The 23,815-nt window shown below is 39.6% G+C and overlaps 1 protein-coding gene across 4 annotated transcripts in view; it reads left to right on the forward strand.

The window, feature by feature from the left end:
* CXXC4 (CXXC finger protein 4) overlaps positions 1-23,815 on the forward strand; it is a 49,366-nt gene that overhangs the window by 6,947 nt on the left and 18,604 nt on the right. For 2 of the 4 annotated variants that reach the window (XR_015250314.1, XM_086704473.1), the window contains exons 1-3: positions 12,613-12,944; positions 13,064-13,139; positions 15,630-16,966. Coding sequence is in view for 1 of the 4 variants with exons in the window: in XM_086704473.1 (XP_086560599.1) it covers positions 15,887-16,966 (1,080 nt within the window). In the remaining 3 variants the exon portion in view is untranslated. Of the gene's footprint in view, positions 1-12,612; positions 12,945-13,063; positions 13,140-15,629; positions 16,967-23,815 lie in introns of those variants that run through there. The other 2 variants (XR_015250315.1, XR_015250316.1) reach the window with 2 other exon arrangements.

Here is a 23,815-nt window from a genome sequence, read left to right on the forward strand (position 1 = left end):
TTCTGAGTCACCTTCCTTGTCTTCTGAAACTTATTGGTCCCTTAATAAAATGTAGGCATTCCAAAAATTTTCGGCTTGGTCTCCTGCCTGTTCTATTCTGTAGCAGGAATCTGAATCTAAAATGCCCTCCAGGAACATGATGTCTCTCCTCCCTCCAAATCATCTTCTCCAGTGGAAGTCAGAGGGACCTTAAAAACAAACAAAAGTGCTGATACTAAATGTCCTGTACTCAGAACATTCAATGGCTCCTTTTTACTACCAAACAAGGCTCTTTTCCTCAGGATAACGTTAAAGGTTTTATGCAATTTGGCTCTGTTCTTCTTCCAGGGTTTCATTACCCATCACTTTTTCTCTTCTTGGGAGACCCTTTACAATAGTCACGTTCAACAACACACCATTTGTGGGCTCTGATGTACTCTGTGTTCCCTCAGCTTTTGCTTACACTATTTCCTTTACACCAAATATTCTTTCTCCTCTTCCCCATTTGTTAGTCATTCCAATTCAAAGAAGACTTCTTTTGTGAGGTCTTTCTGAAGAGCATCCTAACCCTCAAATTATCCAATCATTCCTGTTTGCTGTCTTCACCCTCTATTTACCCTTCCGATATATAGAAGTTTTCAAAGTCCACTTCATGTTACCCTTTACTTGTTCACTTAAATTCTTCTTGTTAAAAAATAACTGGGATAGTGGTGCCTGGGGGGGCTCAGTCGGTTAAGCGCCAACTTCGGCTCAGGTCACAGTCTCGCAGTTTGTGAGTTCAAGCCCCACGTAGGGCTCTGTGGTGACAGCTCAGAACCTGGAGCCTGCTTCAGATTCTGTGTCTCCCTGTCTTTATCGCCCCTCCCCTGCTTGCTCTCTGTCTCTGTCTCTCGGAAATAAACATTAAAAATTTTTTTTATGGGATAATTTTTTTAATGGGATAATTGTCATTAGATCTCTGCGTGTGTACATGTGTATGTATTTTCTCCTCATCTGAGTACTTTCTATCAGATTATTAGTTTCTCCAGGGCAGTTTTTCCTTCCCTCAGTACTTCACCCACTATGCTGTGCACATATCTGGTGTTTAGGGAATGTTTATTCAATTAAAATATGATAGGGAATAATTCAGGCTGGAAAGGAAGAGTGAATAGCCATCAGCTGAATAAAGAAATGGCAGTAGAGGTGAGTCCCATAGGGATAAGGATTTCAAACTGTTTTGTCTTTTAGGAGCATCATAAAAATTCCTTGAATGAAAAAGACTAATATAGGAGACTTCATACTTATGTTTCAGTACTTAACCTTGAGCAACATTCAGGTGTTGTATGAAGGGTGGAGTTTGTCACATCCCAATTTATATGCCCTTTTGAGAAATGGTGACTATCTTTCTCACAATCATCCTTTAAAAAAAATCTGAACAGACATAAAGGAGAAAAATGTTTTCCGAAGTATAATATTACAAAAACTAGTCAATCTCTCTTTTCCAAACTTTTAGGTTTAAAGAATGATTATAGTCCTTAATTCTATTCAATTTTTTAAATCAATCACTCTTGTGCTGAATATTTTTAAATGAATATGACACTTTGCATGGATCCCATAAATAAACAAAACGTGCACAGCTTTGTTTATGTTAGGAACCTTCTGCTAAGTGTTGCTTCTATTTATTTACTTTTAAATTATGCCAGATTTTTGCAAATTTGAGTCAGTTTGGGGATCAACTTGAAATTTTAAAGACTGGCTATTTATTTTGCTTCTCATACCTTGCAAATATGTTAAAGTAATGGTTGTAAGGGCCAGCAGAAGGTATAAGAGGAAATTATTTACGATAGATTTAATTATGGAAATAGATGTGCTATACCATGAAAATGTCACCACTTCTCTTAATTTAATTTCCTCATTCCCTCTGCTTTCTCCTAACATCCAGAGTTTTTAACCCCATCCCTTATTCTGGAGCTCAGATACTCTTTGACTTGTGTAGAAGAGCATACAAGTTCTGAGACAAATATAAGAGGATTCAGCAGTAATAAGTTGGTAAAGCTTTGCTCAGAAAGCCATGTGGCTAAAAATGAGCTCTTACTTACAGAGAGTCAAAACTGGAATTTTAATTTTTACTCACGATACAATGTTAGTATCCATAAGCTGACTTCTCCTTATCAAATATAATCTGGCATGATTCATGAGATTTAGGACTGCTTACCTTTTCAAGAGGGAAAAAACAAAGTAATGGAATTATACAAGGCAACAACAGACACTGATACTTGTCTCACTAACAGCCATCCAGTCCCCCACCTCCTTCTTCCTCTTTCTCAATTGAATGATGATTAATGTTCAGATATTTCTTTCTTTCTGTTTTTTTTTTTTAATGTTTATTTTTGAGAGAGAGAGACATGCATGAGTGGGGAAGGGTCAGAGAAAGAGACACACACACACACAGAATCTGAAGCAGTCTCCAGGCTCTGAGCTGTCAGCATAGAGCCTGTCATGGGGCTCCAACTCAGAGAACAGTGAGATCACAACCTAGGCCAAAGTTGGACGCTTAACCAACTGAGCCACTGAGGCACCCCAGATATTTCCTTCTTTTTTTTTTAAGTTTGTTTATTTATTTTGAAAAAGAGAGAGAGATAATTCAAGTGGGGGAGGGGCAGAGAGAGAAGAGAGAGGATCCCAGGCAGGCTTCACACTGCCATCCCGGAGCCTGACACAGGGCTTGAACCCATGAAACTGGGAGATCATGACCTGAGCCGAAAACAAGAGTCAGACACTTAACTGACTGACCAGCCAGGTGCTCTATGTTTAGATATTTCTTATCCTCCAAACCGTCATATGCTTCAGGATGATCTCATTGCTAGCTCCTGGGATAGTAAATACTCATAAGACTAAGTCAATCTCAGGGGCACCTGGGTGGCTCAGTCGGTAAAGCATCTGACTTTGGCTCAGGTCATGATCTCGCGGTTTGGGAGTTCGAGCCCTGTGTCAGGCTCTGTGCTGACAGCTCGGAGCCTGGAGCCTGCCTCGGATTCTGTGTCTCCTTCTCTCTCTGCCCCTCCCCAACTTGTGCTCTGTCTCTCTATGTCTCTCAAAAAATACATAAATGTAAAAATAAATAAATAAAAATAAGACTAAGTCAACCTCGTTCTCTTTGAGAGTGGTTGGTGTGGGTGTGGACATGTGACCTCATTTTGGCTAATGAGATCTTAGCGGAAATCAGCCTTAGTGCTTCTAGATTTTATTGCTCTAAAGACATAGACACAAAACAAGGCAGTCCTTTTCTTTCCTTGAGATGCCTGGAAATGATGATTGGAATTGCTGCAGCAGTAACTGTGAGGGAAATCTGCCTGAGGGAAGACCAAGGTGATGGGGATGATTGAGGAAAGAGATGGGGAGAACGTGTACCATACATGACACACTGAAACTACACATTGTTCTATGCCTGAAGCCTGCCTATCTGGGACCTCATCATTTAAGCCAGTTTGAGTAATTTTCTCTTACATGTAGTGAGTAGAAATCTGACAACTTTCCTTCCCACTATAGTGGAAGAGTAAAAGTCACATTATGTTTTGTATAAGGGAAAGATATAGTATCTGGGTTCTCTTGCAAATAGATTAGTGATCAGTAAAATATCTAGAGGTTAGCTTTCATTGGAGCTTGTTCAAATTTTGGACTCGTGAAATTTGGGAAAGAAGTGTAAATCAATGAATGTTGCCGTTGGGGAACTTTCTTTTTCACTTTTCACTTTCTTTTTTTGCTTATATAGCATAGCCAAAATGACAGGAAAAGAATAGTTCTAAAAGTAGAGACATTCAAAAGGAAAAGCCATCAAATCATCATCATTTTAAAAGCACCAAGTTACTGGGGTGCCTGGGTGGTTCAGTCGGTTAAGCATCTGACTCTTGGTTTAGGCTCAGGTCATGAGCTCATAGTTTGAGTTTGAGCCCCACGTAGTCGTCAGGCTGTATGTTGGCAGCACGGAGCCTGCTTGATATATTCTCTCTGCCCCTCCCCCATTCAGGCTGTCTCTCTCAAAATAAATAAATAAACTTAAAAAAAAAAAAAAAGCCAAGTTCCTAATAGGTAAGAAAAACTGGTCTTTCAAGCAGTGCTACCCTTGTAAAATGTTAGCAGTTAACAGAGAATAGGGTATAAATAGTGTCCCCTATTTCAAAAGATAGTTGTCCCCAAAGAAAGAAATACAACATTATTACAACGATCCAATACACATTATGCTTTTGGTCATTTTATTAATTTTTAATTAAATATAATTCTGTTTCAGCCGCAGTGAGTTAACACAACTAAAATTTTCATGCTATTTACATCGTATTTGAAAAGTAGCTCATGTTGGAATGCGTTTTAGGTACAAATGGGTCCACAAGATGAGAGGGTAAATATAAAAATGGAATACGATTTTAAGTTTGATATAGTCTTGTGGGGTATAATTTCAAAGACGGAATGTTAATTTTTTAATACTAATTAAGGTCACTGTGGCAGTCACTGTTCTATTTAATTGACTTATAGCTGGGATACTGACAAGGCCACTTCTGGTCCCTAGAATGCCTTTGTGCAAATTAGACCCACCAGAACATGGCTTGGCAAGCAGAGCAATGGGCTGGATTCCAGGCCCTACTTGTCCATTTGGCCAGGCATTGTTGTGCAGTGAACAGCTAGCACTAATGTTCTCAGAGGCCCTGAGTTGCAAATTCCAATGTTTAGGTGGACAAGTGTTAGATAGTAGGGAGTGCTAAGAATGCCGGCAAACTAGAGACCCCATCTCTAATCACAGCTCCAGCTACTGTTTCCAGAAGGGAATGTAGACACAGGGCTTTCAGATCTCTCAATCTTTGAAAAAGACTGGAAATCTAACTCCAATAACACCCAAGCAGAAGGTGTTTGAGACCCAAATTCAGACTGTAGACTCTGACTTAAGAGAAGGGCACCGCCACTCAGATACTACATTTCTCCTGTGCCTATTGGGTTCCAGAATGTTTCAACTCCTGGGGGAAATGGTACACCTGAGAGAAGTGGGGCAGAGGCCATGTGCTTCATCCACGGCAAGTCTCAAGTAGGAAGGACCACGGATAGAGATCTGAAGGGGAGGGAAAAAGCAATAAATGTGATATTAAGGCCGAAGAGAAAAGTAGTGTAGAAAATTAAGTACTATGCGGGGAGGAAGCAGTTGTGATTTTCAGGTAGTTTGCCTTTTATAGTACTGTTCTACTAAATAGCTCCAGCACTTTGCTAACATTAATTAAACCTCACAAACCCTGTGAGATAGGTAATTACTATAATTAAACTGATATTCCAGATCAGTAAAATGAGGCTTAGAATGCCCAAGGTCATGGGAAGATTGTGTGGCCCAGTTTGGCAGACAACCTATATGTTCTCACAACACATCACTCCCCTAAGGAGGGCTTCCCTAGCTCTCTCTTTCAATCTCTCTCTCTTTCTCTCTCTCTCTCTCTTCGTGTTTAGATTAAGGATATAATGATAGGATAAATAAATTAGATCTTTGAGAAGTTAAACTGCAAGTTGATTAGGGAAGCTTAAAGACAATATGGAAAAATACCTAAATGAATGAGCCATATTCCACAAACACACATAATATGCAAATTCCATTTCAATTAATTTCATTTATTTAAAATATTTCCATTTAAATTGCTGGTTTCACTAAATACATCAATAAATCAAGAAACTGATGCACATAAAGCATTCGCCATATTACACAGCAGCATAGAAAAGACTGTCATTAGTTTGGAAAGAGAACACAACAGACAGACAGAAGGAACTCTTCTTGTTGCTATAACTACGGCATAACAAAGGTCAGCAATGGAAAAAACAAAAAAAACAAAACAAAAAAAACCTTCCTGGACTGAACATTAACAACTCAGGGATATTATCCTGAATTCTTCATCTTAACAAAGAAAGATAATAATCTTTTATTCTGAAAAGGGTTAATTAAAGATAAACTAAATGGTGGAAACATACATTTTTAAAAAGCAAGCATAAAAAAAGGTTTTGATTCGAAATGTAATTGCAAATGGGGATATCCAGGTTACATTGGACGTCAAAATCTCAAGCTTAGTAGAAAAAAAATCACAAACATATTATAAAAAATGTCTTTATTGTATTTTAAAAATGTCAAATTCAAAAATGGTGATTTCAGTGAACATTGCTTAATAGAAAACGGTTTAAAATAAATTTAATTTCAAAATTTTATAGAGCTTAAAAAGTATGATGGCTGTAAACCTAATTTTATGTCTTTACAAAAGCAAATTTTAGAAATAACCTCATTATTAAAATTCTTGGAGGTTTTTTTGTTTGCTTTGACTAACTGGGCAAGTCCTGTCTGGTGATTTGAAGGATCACAAGCCTATTTACAAAATGTCCAGTTTCTGCATATAAATTCATTTTAAACAAAAGCCTGCCTCTTGTCTTTGAGCAAAGGAGAACATTTGGGTTTGAGGCTTTGAGTGAGAATAAAGAGAGGGAGTGAGAGAGGGGACTCTGTTACTTGCGTGCCAGTGTTCTGTAAATCCTGTCAGGTAAGACTTGTGTGCAGAAGAGAATGGCTGAAAACAGAAGGAACAGAGGCTGCCACATTCTGGACTGTCGTCAGGAAGCACGGGCCACTGTGACACTGAGTGCTTGCTGACAGAGGTGCATGAAGTGTTTTCTGGTCAGCTCACACTTGCAAACTTCACAAGATTTCCAAACTTTATATGATTTTATCATTACTTATCTATCTTAAGAAATACACTTTCAGGAAAGCACCCAGCTCCAGCTCCATGCCTGAAGCAAATTTTCCTGGGAGAAGGGCCAATGAAGGGTGCCTGGATACTGCCAAGCAGAGAAAAAGAGAGACCCTAAAGAGAAACTTGGGGCTCAAATTGCAAAACTATGTTTAGATTTGCTGGTGTCTGGGAGATACTTACCATGACTTGGTGTTTTGTACCAAAATTGACCATTATTTCCTTTATGAGTGAATACTTTGAAAAAATCTGTAAGGTTATTGCTTGTGCTTTCTAATACTCCAAAAACAAAACATACCAAGTAGTTATGGTAAAGTACAAGGAAGCCCGTATCTCGTCAAAATCAAGCTGGTTAGGAAGCCTATGGAAGAAGTGTTCTTCTGGAGACTTCCCTTTCTGGCCTGTTTTTATTTCATTTGTATGGGATTCTGTGTTTGTGGACAACTGTTACACAGCTGAGTCTCAAAGTGGAGTCTCAAAGATGTAATTTTATAGAAATGAGAATTTATATAACAAGGAGTGCTGCAAAGAAATAAGAGTGGGCCTAGACCAAATTAGACCTTGTGAAGAACGATACTAAAAATCAATGCCCAGAAGAGCATTCGGTACATTTCTGTCTAGTGCCCAGACTGTATGTAAAAATAGGTGAATGTGTGTACTTTATGAGGATAGTTGATTTGAATATGGTGCTAATGAGGCCAAGGTAATGGGTTTAACCCTGTGAACCCATTATTTTCATTACCCTCAACAGTCACAGATTTTATCCTTAACGGTGGCCAGCCATTTCATAAATTCTTCCTGTTAGTCATTAGAAAGACAAGGCCAGAGAGTGTAGATAGCTTAAGACAAATTTATTATTGCTGGAAAACAGCTCAAAGCACATGACCTACTGTTGGCAGGTTAAGAGTACCAGCTTTGAATATGAAGGTCAGCATTGTGATAGTGATGTATCGATATTTAATTAAAAGTGAAAGAAAATAACAGGTGTGCAGAATATTGATTTTTAAGAACTAATTTGATCAAATTCCACTTCTTGAGTCACCAAGAAAATCTCTAAAAATTTTCTAAAATATGTTCACTTAAGGGATTTAAAAATATTATTTCATTATAATAGAATAATTTGCCACAAGCAAAAAAGTCTCTTTTATATAAATAGCAGTACTTCCTCTTAGTTTATGATTCTGTAAGCAAAGGGTTTTGTTGTTGTTGTTGTTGTTGTTTTCGTCTTTGTTTTTTTATAAGGTCATGGTAAAGTGAGGAATGTTGTCTGGAAGAAACGGATGTGCTGGGGTAGAGAGTTCTTGTAAGGTATAATAAGAGATGAGATTCAAAAGATGGGGCCAATCAGAGAAGAGCTTTGAATGCCATCTTATGAATTTTGCATTTTTATCCTACAGGCAACGGAGAGCTTATTTCCATGTTTTGTGTGTGCTACTTTCCTTCAACGTGCATGGCACAGAAGGTTAGGATCTTACCATGTGCCAAGCTTCTATGAGCTGGGACACAAAACTGAATAAGACACAATTCCTGATACCAAGGATCTCAAATTTGGTAAAGAAGACAGAGAAATAAAACTCCCAGGTAGCTCCAAAGAAGAGTTAAAAAAAATTATTCCCTATCCATTTTATAGGTATATTTCTTCTGTGAAGGATATAGTTATTGTATTATTATTCACAGTGTGGATTACGATGGAAAGAGGCAGTTCTCAGAGACTGTAAACACAAATTGGGAAGGTGGCTTCTACAATGTTAGGTGAGAGAGCTCTGCTCACCTTTCCTAACCTGGCTGGTGGATAGTTTTAGCAATTAATAGGGAGCACCTTACTGGTTGGAGGGTTAAATGGTACCTCTGGGTTTTGAAAACACCAGTAAGCTGCTAATGACTACAATTTATCTTTAAGTTTATTTTATGTTTGTGGTATTTCCTCCGCTTTGGTTACTTATGCTTTCTTTGTTCTTTAGTAAATTCTTTTTTTTTTTTTTTTTTTAATTTTTTTTTCAACATTTATTTATTTTTGGGACACAGAGAGACAGAGCATGAATGGGGGAGGGGCAGAGAGAGAGGGAGACACAGAATCAGAAACAGGCTCCAGGCTCTGAGCCATCAGCCCAGAGCCTGACGCGGGGCTCGAACTCACGGACCGCGAGATCGTGACCTGGCTGAAGTCAGACGCTTAACCAACTGCGCCACCCAGGCGCCCCAGTAAATTCTTGTTTGAATATTCTAACCATAGTTTGGATGTCCTACACGTATTTAAGAAACATAATTTGTTCCTGGTTGCCAAACTTTCCCCCAAAGTCATTGAGATTGCTCTTAATGGTAATCTCTCAGGGTGATAATCAGCAAAAATGCTCTTAGGGAAGGAGGAATCTTAAGGTCACTTCTGGGCTGTGTGGACTATTTAAACCCTCCAGCCGGTTATTCTCCTTTTAGTGTTACTCTGTGTGGGAAACTGCCAGCTGTCCACCAAAATCGTTTCTCTACTCCACAGTAATAGAGTTACATTTAGGAAGTGACTGTGCAGCAAACTTTGCAGCTAGTCGCGGCACGTCACAATTCTTGACAAGTAATTGCATGTGAGCGGCAGCACTGTGGATCACTTCAAGACCAAGGTCTTTAAGAAGGGATGGTGCCTTCTCCATGCCCTTCTGCTTGCTCCTTGTAGTTGGTGAGCAGTCCTTTGGGGACAGCAAAGTGCCAAGATAGAAGGAAACTGGAACCATGAATCACTCATAGAGGAGAATGGTTCTCTGATCTGAAATTCCCACCCTGGGCTGTTTCAGAAGCAAAAAATATACTCCTATGGTTTTTGTGCTGATACATTTCGGAGTCTTTTTGTTAGGACAGATATGCTACCTTTTTAGAGATTCCGGGATAATGGTGATACTGATCATGATGAAAGGCAGCAATGCTTTAATGATATTTCTTAGCACATTACAAAATGTTTTCAGAGGAGAAGATACTTTTTCAGGTGATACTCAAGTTGTAATTTTGCATTTTCCCATGAAGATATCAATGAAGACCCTGTACTCCTGCTTCAGATCACAAAACACATAAAGCAGAGGAAAGGCCCACTTTCAGGTAATCAGAAGCTGTAGCAGGCGTTTTGCAGAGGGAACAAACCTTAGCTTTTCGTACTTGTAGAACTGTGGATTCCTAAGAAGAGTTAACAGAGGACTAAGTGTTCTCAGCAATTGTTACAAAACACTGACACATCACAACATAGGACAAGGACTGGTGTGAAACATGACAGATATGCAAGTGGCAAAACTAGTATAACAAATAATAATAATAAAGGATAAGAGGTAGACAAGAAAAGAGATATTTCTCTTTATCCCATTTGGCCAAGGATGTAATCAATTCCCTAATCGAAAGACGATGATGTAATATCAGAGCCATGAGGTATATTTTATCGTTTGTTCTATATGTTCAATTAATGTCATATTAATTAGAGGCCTATGATCATAATTAAAACTAAGGTTCTAGTATGCAGAGAGGGTTTATTGATTAATTAATTCATTACTGATAGACTAGGATAAAGATTAGAAGTGTAAGGCTTTGGAGACAGGATTGGGTGCAGATTTTGCCTTGTTATACATTAAAATTTAAGACCCAATCTTGGTTATCTAATTTTTATGGGCCTCAATTTACTTATTTGTAAGAATGGAAATAATTACCTCATATGGTTAGTGCATAAATATATATTAAAATAAAGCATCTGCAAACCACTTAGCACAGATCTGATATGGATGGGTCATTAATAGCATCTCTTACCAATTAAGACTAAATGGTCTGGAGTTTTTACTTTATAAACTAGAAAATAAAATTCTTTGGAATTTGGAGCCTATTTTCTCTCATTTGTTTAGAGTTTCATTTTGGAAGTGAGCTTGGTGTATTCTGAAAATGAAAGCAAATATGGCATGAGAAAGCATAGTGTTTTGATTTTAAAAAACTGTTTATTTACGAACTTCAAAACTTTTATTATTGGACTGATATTATAAATATCTTGAAAAGATGGTTAAGAATCTATCAGCTTTGCAATATGTTTTCATTCATTAAAAAGTGCCTACATTTTGCTGATCAATTTTCTACGATGCTAGGCTCAAAAAAGTAAAAAAAAAAAAAAAAAAAAAAAAGAAGAAGAAAGAAAGAAAGAAAGAAAAAGAAAGAAAGAAAGGAAGAAAATGGCCTTCCTTGCTTTTACAAGGAATTAACAAAAGTATAAAAAATCTTATCAGTGAATTTAAGTAATTATTAACCATCCAGTTATTTTGTCTGTAAATGCCAGATAGCCAATTTGTTTAATTTTATAACCAACTTATTTTATGTTTAAAAAACACCAAAACATTCATATTAATCAATGAGTCATGAAAGAATCTTCCCCTCATTTCACTAGTTACCCACTCTTGGGACATCAATTTCATTTATACACACCACAGTTCTTAACATCTTATCAATAATCAATCCTGTATAGTTGGCAGAATCTTGATATGGTCAAGGTCAATCTTTTGAAAATTCAAATATAAAATGGTTTAAAATATCTTTTCAGTATTTTGTTATTATAAAAGAAACAACTCATTATGATACTTTTCTTCCTTTGCTGAAGATACAGTATTGCCTTATTTCAGAATATTGTTTGAATTTTAATACAAAACTTTAGAACACCACGTTAAACAGTCTATTTTTTTTTCTTTTTTACTTTTGTAGCTTAATGTTAGCCGGTCTTAGGAAATTATTATCAAAAAAGATCCATGCTTTTATATATTATTTCATAACCATTTCCACTAGAGCATACTTCATTTCAATAGTAGGATAGCATGAATCCAGGAATATCTCATTTTGTTGAAGGCAGCAGTGAAAAAGTTAATTCATAGCTGCATTTATGAGTGAGTTTTATTTATACATGACCTGTGGTAAAAGATTTATCTGTCCATTATTAAGCTCTTTCTCTGAGTGTCAAGAAGTCATAGTAGTATAAAATCAATTAATGCAGATATAAAAGTAGTTTTGTTTGAGTAAAGTTTGAAATTAAAAATAGGGCAGTAAGTTAAAAATCTGAGTTAATACTTGGAACCACCAGATGGAACAGAAAAGAAGGGGATTGGAGGAGAGAGGGAGAGTGAGAGGAGGAAAGGGAGAGGAGAGGCGAGGAGGGGAGGGGGGAAAGAAGAGAGGGAGAGAAGGACTGAGATTGATTTGGAGATCGGTCAAGCGTCACATCACCAATTTTTTACATTCTGGTATACAAATATTTAAAAGATGTGGACAACAAGAAACCTGATCCGTTTTCCCTTACTTTAAAGCCCCAAGTGATAAGATCTTTGAAAAAGTCTAGGTACAGCAGGAGAATTATTTAAAAGCCATGCGGCAGGGTGCGAACTAAGAGCATTCTTCAAACAAACGCGACCTTTTCTGTTTCGTGTACTCCTCTCCTCAACCCATCCAGAAAACCCAGACAAGTTTATTTACACACACACACCCGCACACGCTCCCCCCACCCCCCGCACGCGCGCACACACACACACACACACACACACACACACGCGCACACGCCGAGAGAGAGCGGCGGAAACGCCCTCTTTCCATCCCTTCCAAGCAATTATCTCCGAGAGCAAAAGAAAATAATCAACGGCCCTCGGTGCTGGGCGTCTGAGCCGGAGAGCCGGGCGCCGGGAGGGAGGGCGAACGGCAGGCGAGCAGGGAAACGTGGCTCCTCCGCCGAGGAGAGGATTTGTGAAGGGGAGCGCCGGCCCGCGTGCGCCTCTTGTTCCCCGTGTAATTTGCAGCCAATCATCAGTAGGTGTCCACGTCCCTGCGTCCTCCTCACCTCGGCGCCAATCACCCCCCCCCGCCCCCGCCCCCGCCCCCAGCCTCCACACCTCCTCCCTCGCCTTTCTCTCGCGCTCCCCTCCCCCAGCAACCACACACACGCACACACACAAACAGAGAGGGAAGGGGGGAGGGTGAGAGAGAGGGAGAGAGAGAGAGAGAGGGGAGAGAGAGAGGCTCCCCGGCTCCCTCCCTCCCTCGCACACAGCGACTGGAGACGGACGGAGAGCAACGCGCTGGGAGAGGAGAGACCACCGAGAACAGCCCCGCGCTCTCACACATACACTCACACTCGGCTCTTTCCTCTCCCCCCACCTCCTCCTCCTTCCACCCCCACCACTAACACCATCTCCTCCTCCTTCTCTCTGCAACAAGAAAAAAAAAAGCCATTTACAGGTATTTTTTTTTTGATCCGCATATTTATTTATCCCCCCCCCCAACAGTTTGTTTACAAGTATTAAAGTTGTAATTGGGAGCTGCCAAGACACATCTGGATTTGTGTTTCTTTGTGTTAGGGGGTGATGTGCAACTAATTAAAGGCAGACTAGCAGCGTCTGCAAATTCTAAGGCTCCCCAAATAAAAAGAGACTGGTAAGTGATTGTTCTTTCTCTTTCTCTGGCTTTTTTTCTCTTAAATGTTTGCTGTCCGTTGGGATTGTAAAAGTAGATTATTAATGCTGGAGTCCAGCAATAAAAGGCTTCGCTGTATTAATTTATTAATTAATCTGCACCCGCCCCTCCTCCTGAATGTTAAATATGACCTTTGATCTCTATGTCTCTGGTAGACCAGACATACAATATTAGGCATGGACAGTCACATTGTTTAAAGGCAAAACAGGATCATGAAGTACGGTTGTCTAATTTAGCTTTGGAATAGGACTATAGTTATTTGTGTGTGTTTTATTTTGTTTTTTAAAGAAAATCCAAACAATAGCTGTGGCTTAGGTACCTTTTTCATGCTCCAGAGATGCATTGATTAAACAATAATGACCTGGATACTGGGCACAATCATTTTCTACAGTTTCTGGTGGCATTAAACCTTGAGGGAGGGAGGGGGAGGTGATGGCAATAGGAAAAGCAAGGAAAGCTTGTGTTTGGAAACAGCCCTCTAATACTCTGGAAAAGGGACATTAAATTATTTCTTTATTTGGAACAAGGTCAAAAGACTAAAATACTGAATTTTTTCCCTTCACTCAATGTGATAGCTAATGCATGGTTGGCATAACTAGTTTTTACTGAGTAGCAGTTATTATGGTCTTGCAGTTACAATGTGATTCGCAGAAACTGAAGCTATATGCATCATCTTGCTGTGTCTTCCCCTACCCCCTTCCAAGCATCAAGAATATTTAGCCAGGAGCATTTGGGGGGCACCCTTTGTATTGCCATCAGACCTCTGAAGGGAGCAGTTTTCCCTAATGTGAAACCACAGAGGTGGTTCCTGAGTGATTAGGGGCTTTTGCTGTGATTGAAAGATGCCTACTAGCTTCTAATCCAGCCTGGGGTGAGGTTCCTTATCTTGATTTACTTTGCCTAATAGGGATTTGTTTACGTAAACCCCTCTTTTTAGGGCACCTCATCAGCAGGTCTTGAAGTTTTTGCACTTGGAGTTTGGGCATAAATGGTTCATTAATCTAATTATAACCATAATTACTATAATTGATATCCATTTTGAACTGAATATTTGAGACTACTGGGCCCCCATTTAGAATTCCCTGAACTCCACATTCCAGGCCAATATGTGGGCTTCAGAAGATGTCACCAAAAGATATTCTGCTCCCCCCCCCAAAATCTGGAAACAAAGAAACTGGGTTTTTTAGGTTAATATACACTTTATGTCTTTGCATTACTTCTTCAAGGGCTGAGACGTACCTCTTCCTCTGTGATAAACAACTAAAATATCTCTTCCTAAAGCATAATAATGGCCTATAAGCAAAGAGATGAATGCAAATACCCAGTTAACATTAAACTTTCCTTTTAAAAAGAGCAAAAGAAAAAAAATCTTTTTAAAGGTTATTTCTTCAGGTAAACACCACCTTAAGAGATCTCCCTTCCTCCCCCCCCCCATCTTTTACTCAATGTAAAAAGCAGTGAGTATGAGAGATTCTTAAAAAAAAAAAAAAAAAAAAAAGTCCCATGCTTTCCTCTTGTCTTGGGAAGAGACAGGAGTCTCCATTTGGAATTATTGGGAATATTCTTACAGAGGCTGCAGGCAGTTGGTTTAAAACCTGTGACATTGTTTGTATTATTTTTAAAAATTTGTATCTAGTCCGTCTTTCTTTTCTTTCTTTCGTTCTTTCTTTCTTTTAAACAAGTAGAACACCACCCTCTTACCCCCACCAAGCCCCACCACCAAATGGCTTGTACAATTGAGACCTGTCCTTGGTCCATTGAATTAAGACCCTAACAGAGCCAGCTGTGCTGGGATTCAAACTAATGACCGCAGACACAGAAGGACACTGTGGCAGCTGGTAGTTCTTTTTTCCCTGCCTCTTTAGTTCGGATTGTATGTGGGCAGTCTCTCAGCTCTCAGTTGTATTGTGTTTGCTTACAGTTTATACTCGGATGTATTGTAGACTTTCTCAGTACTTCATTTGCTAATTTCCTGTTCATTTTCCTCATAGGGCCATTGCTGTTTTCTACTTTACAGCATTTGCATGCCCAGGCAGCACTTGTTCACACATTTCATAATGTTTAAATGCCCTCTGCTTATAGGTAGTATCGCCCTCCCACCCCTGATTTGCATGTCTTTAGCACTCCAATTGCCCTTTTCCCTCGGCATTTGTCACCCCCGTCTTTCCTCTTTCCCTGGGTATCCTGGCTATTAATACATTTTCTCTGGAGGGTTATGAGAATAGGGGGGAGGAGCTGCGGTGTGCTGTGGGGTGGGAGGGAGTGGGTTGGGAGCGTGTGTGGGGGGGTGGGCGGGAATCGGGGGGTCACGTCTTGATGATTGTCATGCAAACGACCTGACGAAGAATGCGGGAGCTCTCAGTGTCTGCGGTGGGGTGGTGAGGGAGGCTGTTTATTTATTTTTAATCTTTTTCCTCGTGCAGCTCGTTGGAATGACTTTCTTTATTTTAGTTGTAACAGTTGGAGGATAATGCTAAGGAAGACGCTGCCTGGGAATTCACCGTCTGTGGAAATGCGCCCCAGAGAGGAATAAAGCAGTCCTCACCTTGCTCTCCCCATCCGGACCCACTTTCCCCTCCCGCCTCGGCCCCCACCCCGACACCACCATCACCCCCTTCCCTCCCCCCCACCTCCCCCCCTTTCCCACCCAGGTGTCGGACCAGGCGGTCCCCACTTCCACCCTGCACCCCTTCTTCCCCCCCTGCACCATGAACACCAATGTCTGCGTGGAGCCCGGGCCGAGCCCGGAGGCCCCGGGCTTGCCCAAGGAAAGCCACCTGCCCGAGGGGGCCCTGAACAGCCTTGTGGATTACAACTCGGAGATGGAGCGCTACCGCTCCTTTGCCACCTCCTTCTACAAGACCAACGGGGGCGCCTTCCCGCAGGCGGCCAAGATCGCGCGCATCACCACCCCCATCTTCCCCAGCAGCGCCGCCGCCGCCGCGGCCGCCGCGCGCATCGGCATGTCCCCCTGGAACTGCGACAACGCGGCCACCGCCGCCGCCGCCACCGCCATGCTCTGGGGCAGCGGCGGGGGCGGGGGCGGCGGCGGCGGGGGCGGCGGCGGCGGGGGCGGCGGGGGCGGTGGCGGGGGCGGCGGGGGCGGCAGGAAATCCTCCTCCGCCGCCGCCTCCTCCTCCGCCTCCTCCTCGGCAATCCTCCCCGCCGGCGGCGGTGGCGGCGGCGGCGGCGGCGGCGGCGGTGGCGGCGGCGGCGGCGGCGGCAGCAGGACCAGCATGCACCACCGAAACGACTCCCAGAGGCTGGGGAAAGCTGGCTGCCCGCCAGAGCCGTCGTTGCAAATGGCAAATACTAATTTCCTCTCCACCTTATCCCCTGAACACTGCAGACCTTTGGCGGGGGAATGCATGAACAAGCTCAAATGCGGCGCTGCTGAAGCAGAGATAATGAATCTCCCCGAGCGCGTGGGGACTTTTTCCGCTATCCCGGCTTTAGGGGGCATCTCATTACCTCCAGGGGTCATCGTCATGACAGCCCTTCACTCCCCCGCAGCAGCCTCAGCAGCCGTCACAGACAGTGCGTTTCAAATTGCCAATCTGGCAGACTGCCCGCAGAATCATTCCTCCTCCTCCTCGTCCTCCTCAGGGGGAGCTAGCGGAGCCAACCCGGCCAAGAAGAAGAGGAAAAGGTGTGGGGTCTGCGTGCCCTGCAAGAGGCTCATCAACTGTGGCGTCTGCAGCAGTTGCAGGAACCGCAAAACGGGACACCAGATCTGCAAATTTAGAAAATGTGAAGAGCTAAAGAAAAAACCTGGCACTTCACTAGAGGTCAGAGGAGATGATTTCTTGTTTCCCAGTCTCCCCCCTTCCCTCCTCACTCCCCTCTCTTCTCCCCTTCAGGGCTTCTTGTCTGGCTTGAAGATGCAGTACCCCTTTCCTGAAGCTTCCTTCAGGTTGTAAGATACAGTCGCAGGTGGTTGCGAGGGCACGGCCTCTCCACCACCCTCCCCAGATGCACTTCGCGTGGAACTGGCCTCCAGATGGGGGGGGGGTGCGCCCCTCCTTTTTATCTGTGGTGGTAAACTAATGTAATTGGTTTAAAAAAATCAGAAGTTTCACATTCAGTATGGTCAAAAATGCCCCCTCCCTCTTAGTATTAGTTTTAAAAGCATCTCTGCCCAAAGGATTGGACACTTCGCGTTTTATATACTTTTATAGGCTAAGGGAGACTTCTTAGTGGCCCAGTTATAACAGTGAGGGCACACTTTGTGGCACAAAAGCCTATAGTTCCATTAAAACACAATCGGAGTGATCATTGAAGCTGAAATACATGCTTTCAAAAGGGTGTTCTACCCCCTTCTAGAATAGTTTTTTTTTTTTTTTCTCTCCACCGTGATAAAAAACGTTTCTATTTTCCATTTTCTGCATATCTGGTGTTTTTTTGAGAAAGCAGAAATAATATGGAAAGCTGAACACCACCTGCAATTTTTAAGAAGGATGTGTCTAAGAATAAAGGGACGAAATTAGTTCAGTTCGGGCAGGTGATGGTAATTCTATTTAAGAATTGTTTCATGTAGTTTCAGAAACAAATGATTCCAAAAAAATTTGGTTACCAAAGTATATTTACTCTGGGCTCTGCATCTGACAAAGTAACCATTTTTGTGGTCACAAAATTGTTCTATACACCAAGCACAGTTTCGATTGATACCCTAGATGGTCAATAATAGTTTCTTTTTCCTATATGACCTTACAACAGGCATGTACTGATTACCACTAAAGTAATTGTTAAATTAGGCTTTTAATTATGTTAAATACAAGGAGTGATGTGTCTGGTGGAAATTTCATATGGTAACTTGATCAAAACAAAAGGGAAAAAATGTACAATCGTAGGTAAATGGTTTTAGTGGAATGTTTAACAAAGAAATATGGAAAAGTAATCGTATTTAGTCCCTTGATAAAATTTGCAGAGTAGATGGCAGGATGTTCATATATACTTGAGAATGTAGATGGTGGATTTAACATTTGGGAATGTTCTATGGGTCAGATTATAGAGTGAGACTGGCTCTCACAAGTTATTATCAGAGGGCACTTGCCCATTCTTTTTAAAAATTGCGAGCACTGCTTCAAGGAGTTTTCTCCATGAAGGAGAACCTCTTTAAAAGGTTAAAAGAGGAAAGTTAAAGAATTCTGTTGCAGGTTTGAACACAAATAAGATACAGATTTTTTTTTTAAGTTTTATTAATATACAAAGCAAATGGCACTTTGGGATTCCAAAAAAAACCACAGTGTTGTATTGCTATCATTATTGATTGTGATCAGGTCCATCAAAACATTGCACTTATCCCTCCTTATAAGAGAATTCATCTCTTTGTCAAGAGTTTGACTTTACTTCAGAGTGGTTTACTACATTTCCTTTGGCAACGCTGCTTAAACAAAGATAATAGCAATTATAAAAATGCAGGTCTATCTATTTTCTTAGGTGGCAAAAACTAGTTTTTAGTTCTTGAATTGTGTTTTTCTGGATTAATTTATTGCAACTTACCTCTAGTCTCTAAGGCCTATGGGAATTAAAATTCAGTTCATGATAAAATTTCCTGTTAATGCCCAGTTGATAAGGACTAGATGGCTTTATTTTTCCTCTTTAACTATATGCTATGTAGCATAATAGATTTCATGTTGCAAGTAGGCTACACCTTCAGCTAGACCCATGGCCCAGCCTGCATCCCAATTTAGAGTATGCAGTGGGTAGGGCCACTGAATAATTCTGATTTACTTAGTAAATAACCGCTCTGAAGGAGCTTAATGTGGCTATCAATAGGTTTTCTGCACAAGTTTCTATGCTGATTTATCAGTCTAGACAAATTTCATAAATTTTTTTCCATTTTTTTCTCATTTGGGTAGTTTTCCCACAGACTTGTTGTGATGTTTAAATTCCTTAGACATTTTGATCACAGATGATCCCATAGTACTACCTTTTCTTTTAAATCCACGTGCACAAAAGTTCTGTTGATCTTCAGAAAATGGGGTGTGGGTGAGAAGGGAAACAAATTTCAGTCTTCATAGAGCTCTCTGAAGATGTTTTCCTAACTACATACTCCTTCCTACAAGAAGGTCATGGTTCAAGGCTAAGATTGTTAGTGGAATGCTATTTGGCAGAAAGAAAAAGTTTGGGGGAGGGGTTTTGTTTTGTTTTTTAATTGGCTAAGACTCTATCTAGCTTATTTTAAAAAGGCAATGGCAGCCTTAAGCACATGTGTAACCACACAGTTATGGTTGTAGGAAACCAGCTGGATGCATGTCAGAGTGACAGGGTTTACATGACTGAACCAAAGCTGGAGCAGTGTTTGCTGGTGGGTGAAAAGTCCCCTGCTGACCTGCTTCCCTCTCTAATTTGGTTCCTGTAAGTTATCATCATCTGTGGAGATGTTTTAGAGATTGGATAGACTCCCTGGCTGAGGATAATGATTTGGGGTTTCATTATGGGTATTACCTGTGGACTTCAGGTTTAAGTTCAGTAGCTAATATTTGTTGGCTTTAAATTATGGACACCAATTAATAATTGCATCATAATCATTAGTTTTTTTCTTATTTATCATTTCAAACCTCATGAGTCCTTCTTTCCATTGACTTATTCTCCTCCCAAAGACTGGAGGCTTAATCAGATTTTCAGGGTGAGTAAACTGAAATTAAGACAGATTCACATGGATGTTTTGGGATTCTTGCCCACATTTTTTAAAGCCTCCTCTCTGGCATTCCTTTTAGAACAACCTAACTTATTTTCACATTTTCCTGCTTCATCTCATGTTAAGAGCATCTTGATGCCTTGGAAATATGTTTATAAAATCACCCTCTTGATAATATTCCATAAGATAACAATGCACATAAAACAAATTTAGTTTTTCTGTGATACTGTGTATTTGCATAGAACACTGTTCATTTAGTCAATTACTGTATTAAAAACTTGTCACTAATTATTCAAAGCAGTTATTACAAATACTATATGCCCTTTTTGCAACAAAACTTACCTTAAAAACTTGCATCCTAAATGATCAATATTAAATTGAGAGATTTTAATAAACATGTGATTATGCATTATGATAATAAGTTACATAATAGCACTTTCTCTCATGGAAAGGTAATCAATCCTTCAGTTTTCAGATTCACAGTAGTTACATTTCTGATATGAAGATCTAACTTTTTAAAATATCTCAGCCTCATATGACTCAAGGGATAGAATCATCCCTTGGGCAACCCTAGCCTCTTAGTCCCTGAACATTGTTCAGGTGACATGATTGATCTCTGTGGGACAGCATTAGAGACCACACAGATCTGGTTTCTCTCCCATTAGCTGATTTATGGAATTACATTAGTAAGCAGCACCTCAGGAGATTTCCCTGCCCCCACCCTTGGCTCTCAGCTCTAAGTTACACACTGGCATCACAAGCTGGAGAAGGGACTTGAAAAGGGTACCTTAGAGGGAAGAGACTGAGAAACTAGAAACTCAAGAAAAAGAACAATTTCAATCACTTTCTTCTCTTTTCTCTCATTAAAAAATTTATCTGCTGAAGATACAGGCCAACAATTTTGGTTGTGCTTCTCAGGAGTTTGGTGGAAAACATCCAAATATTGCCCCAAACTTGATAACTTGATTTTTTTGAGGAGTGTTTTAGGGGAGGAGGGACATGTTTCTTTATATATGCTATTAAGTTCTGAGAGCCCCAGCCACCCAAATGACAATTGTAGAATTCTGGACAAAGCATTGTCTGCAAGGGAGATGGTTCCTGTTTCCCAAAGAAATTCATTTGTAGACCATGTATAAAATAGGGTGTCCTTCACACTCAGCATCTGTCTAGTTAAATAATTGACCATGTTAATAAGTTTTTGAAGTTTGGTGACTTTTACATAAAAAATTTATGGGTAAATACGGATGTTTCCTATCTTAAAGTGAAACATCCACCAGTTTGTCATTTTATATCATAATTTAAAAATGAGTTCTCAATTTTCAGTTTCAAAAATCAAAAACGTGCCAGTTTATAAAAGCGTGAATTTTTGTTTTACTCTCAAAATGCGAATATATAACTATCAAGGGAAAGAGGAAAGTTTTCAATCAACTTAAACAAAATGATAGGATATTAACAGGTGTGTAATATAGAAATAATGTAGGAAAACAATCCTGAATTTCATAAGTGATAAGAAAAAAGTTCAGAAAAGTTTAACTTTGACTAAAGTCAACTAGATTTGTGGTCAAGGCATCATACTGTAATACAAGTCCAGTGCGATTTTCCTTCTATCACTAGATTTAGTGCAAAGTGGTCCAAAGTTGTTTTTAAAAGGACCATACATTTTCAATAATTCCTAAATGAAAATAATACCCCCACCCATCCAAATATCATGAAACTTCTAAGCAATCTTTGGCATGGCAATTAGGAATAGTAAAATAAAAATAATTAAAATTCATATTTAAGGTATCCTGTAGGAATGTTTGGGTGAAATTCAACTGTCCTCAAACAAAATACAAACCAATAAGCAACCAGAAAGCCAATCAGAACAAATCAGTAAAAACGACAACAAATTTTAGACTAACCAGATAAAAATATTGGACATTTTAAATAAGAATGAAGAGTGTATCTATTGATTAGGAAAATAAACAAAAGTTACTTGATTCCTAAACTTTTTGATGAGCTGATTACAGAAACAGTGCTGTATATTTTGGTTAGCCTTAGTCAGCTGTTTTCCTGGGTGAATAGTTAGGAGTTTTGTATAGTCAGACTTACAGAATGATATTAACAGAGTAAATTTAAAAAAAAATCGTCTGTCCACTAAAAATGGAAAGGAGTGCAAACAGGTGGGCATTTCATCCATATTTGCTCTAGTTTGCCAGGTTGGAGACCGATGATCTATATGGGAGTGACCCTGGAAACCCTGTAGGGTATTCCTTCTGGATTCACAAGTAATATAAACTACTTGCGTAGGCCGAAATGTGTTTTTAAAAACTCTTTTGAAATAGTTGGTACTTAGAACTGTTCAAACTGTTCAGACTCAGTTGGTTAGATTGTCTGAATGCATAGTTCGTTTTTACCCGAAAACAATTCACCTTTTAATCTTGCTTTGAGAAAGCATAACAAAATGTCCTACTGTCCAATAAATTTCACAAGAGTGTAAATGCTTCCATTTTTTACATGTTTTCTTACATTATGCAAAACATTAAACTAATACGTTCATTATGTAAAAATATCAAATTAGTAGGTTAAATTCAAGAGTTAGTGAATGGCCCAAGTATATATCTACATTGGATAAAGGACTCAGATCTCTTTTAGTTTTCCTTTATTTTTAGATTAGTCATTAAAAGGCAAAAATGCACCCAAAATAATGGTAAACTCTTCCATTTTTATGTGGGATTTTCAGTCACTGATGAGAATGTAGATGATCTTGGTTGGGAACGTGGAACACTTGAGAAAATACCATCTTTTACAAACATTTGTTTTCAAGAATACTTTTTATTGTAATCAGTGTAAATTTTGAAGATTTTGCGTATGTGTAATTTTATTCCTTCACTTGCTTTGTGGTGCTTCTGTTCATTCTTGACATAGTTTTTCATCTGGCATTATGCTCTTGTCCTTATGAGTTTCAAAATATTTGGGGGAGCGGCACAAGGGTGGTCTATCTTTCAGTCGTATCTCGTTCCATCACATACAAACACCTGTCCTAAAATTGAATTATTCTGCACGTTAATCGACAAGCCTCCCTCCATTCAGCATCATATGTTTTCTGTTGTTTATTGAGTTATGTTGCACCATACTTCAGATGCGACAGCCATTTAATAATGTTGAAGACTTAGCTCTGCAGGGGCTAAAAGGATCCCAGCAGGCTTGTTAACTTCTACTCTAAAACATTATGAGAATTTTTTTTTTCCTCTGTGAAACTTCGGAGCTTTCCCTTAATTTGTTTTAACAGCCTAAGAATCTGAAGCCAGGTATGAGAGCGAGCCTGTTAAATTTGTCCTGTTTTTCCTTTTCTTAATATTTAATGCATTTATTTCACATTACATTACTTACTCTAAAGCAAATGGCAAAGCAAAAATTACTTTTTTAAGAAAGTAATATTCAAGATGTATTTCTTTGATATAAAACCAAATATAGATTATATTAGGAAAGTATACTAGTTTCTTGGCTTTTCATTTCTTTTATAATTAAAAATTATATTCGGGCCATGTGGCCACAGTTAGATGATGTGTTATGGGAAGAGCCCATAGTATTGGGTAACTTACAGTTGAAATGTCAGGTACATCAGCATAACTTATCTGAACTTTATTTCCTCATCTATAGAATGGGGATAATAATACCCACTAGCTTACAACTTTTTGATATTATATGTAGGTTTGTATACTCTGCATACTGAAAGATGCTATGCAATTTCTCATTCCTATTTTAAAGTCGTCAATGAAAAGTAGAGAATAAGACAATTATGTTTACAGATAATTCAGTACACAGGCAGGCTACTTATGGTTTTCAGAAATTAAAGCCCAGATAAACTCTGTTGTAGCTTGTGTTTTCTGGATTTTTGCTTTAATCATCCAGTTCTCCAAATAACTGGCTTGATTTCACTTGGAAAGAGATAAACCTGATAAACAAGTTTTCCTTGTTCTTGTATTGTCAAATGCCCAGGAAAACTGCACAA

The sequence above is a fragment of the Puma concolor genome, chromosome B1, assembly GCF_028749965.1.
Source record: "Puma concolor isolate L17-30 chromosome B1, mPumCon1.1.hap2, whole genome shotgun sequence".
NCBI lineage: Eukaryota > Metazoa > Chordata > Mammalia > Carnivora > Felidae > Puma > Puma concolor.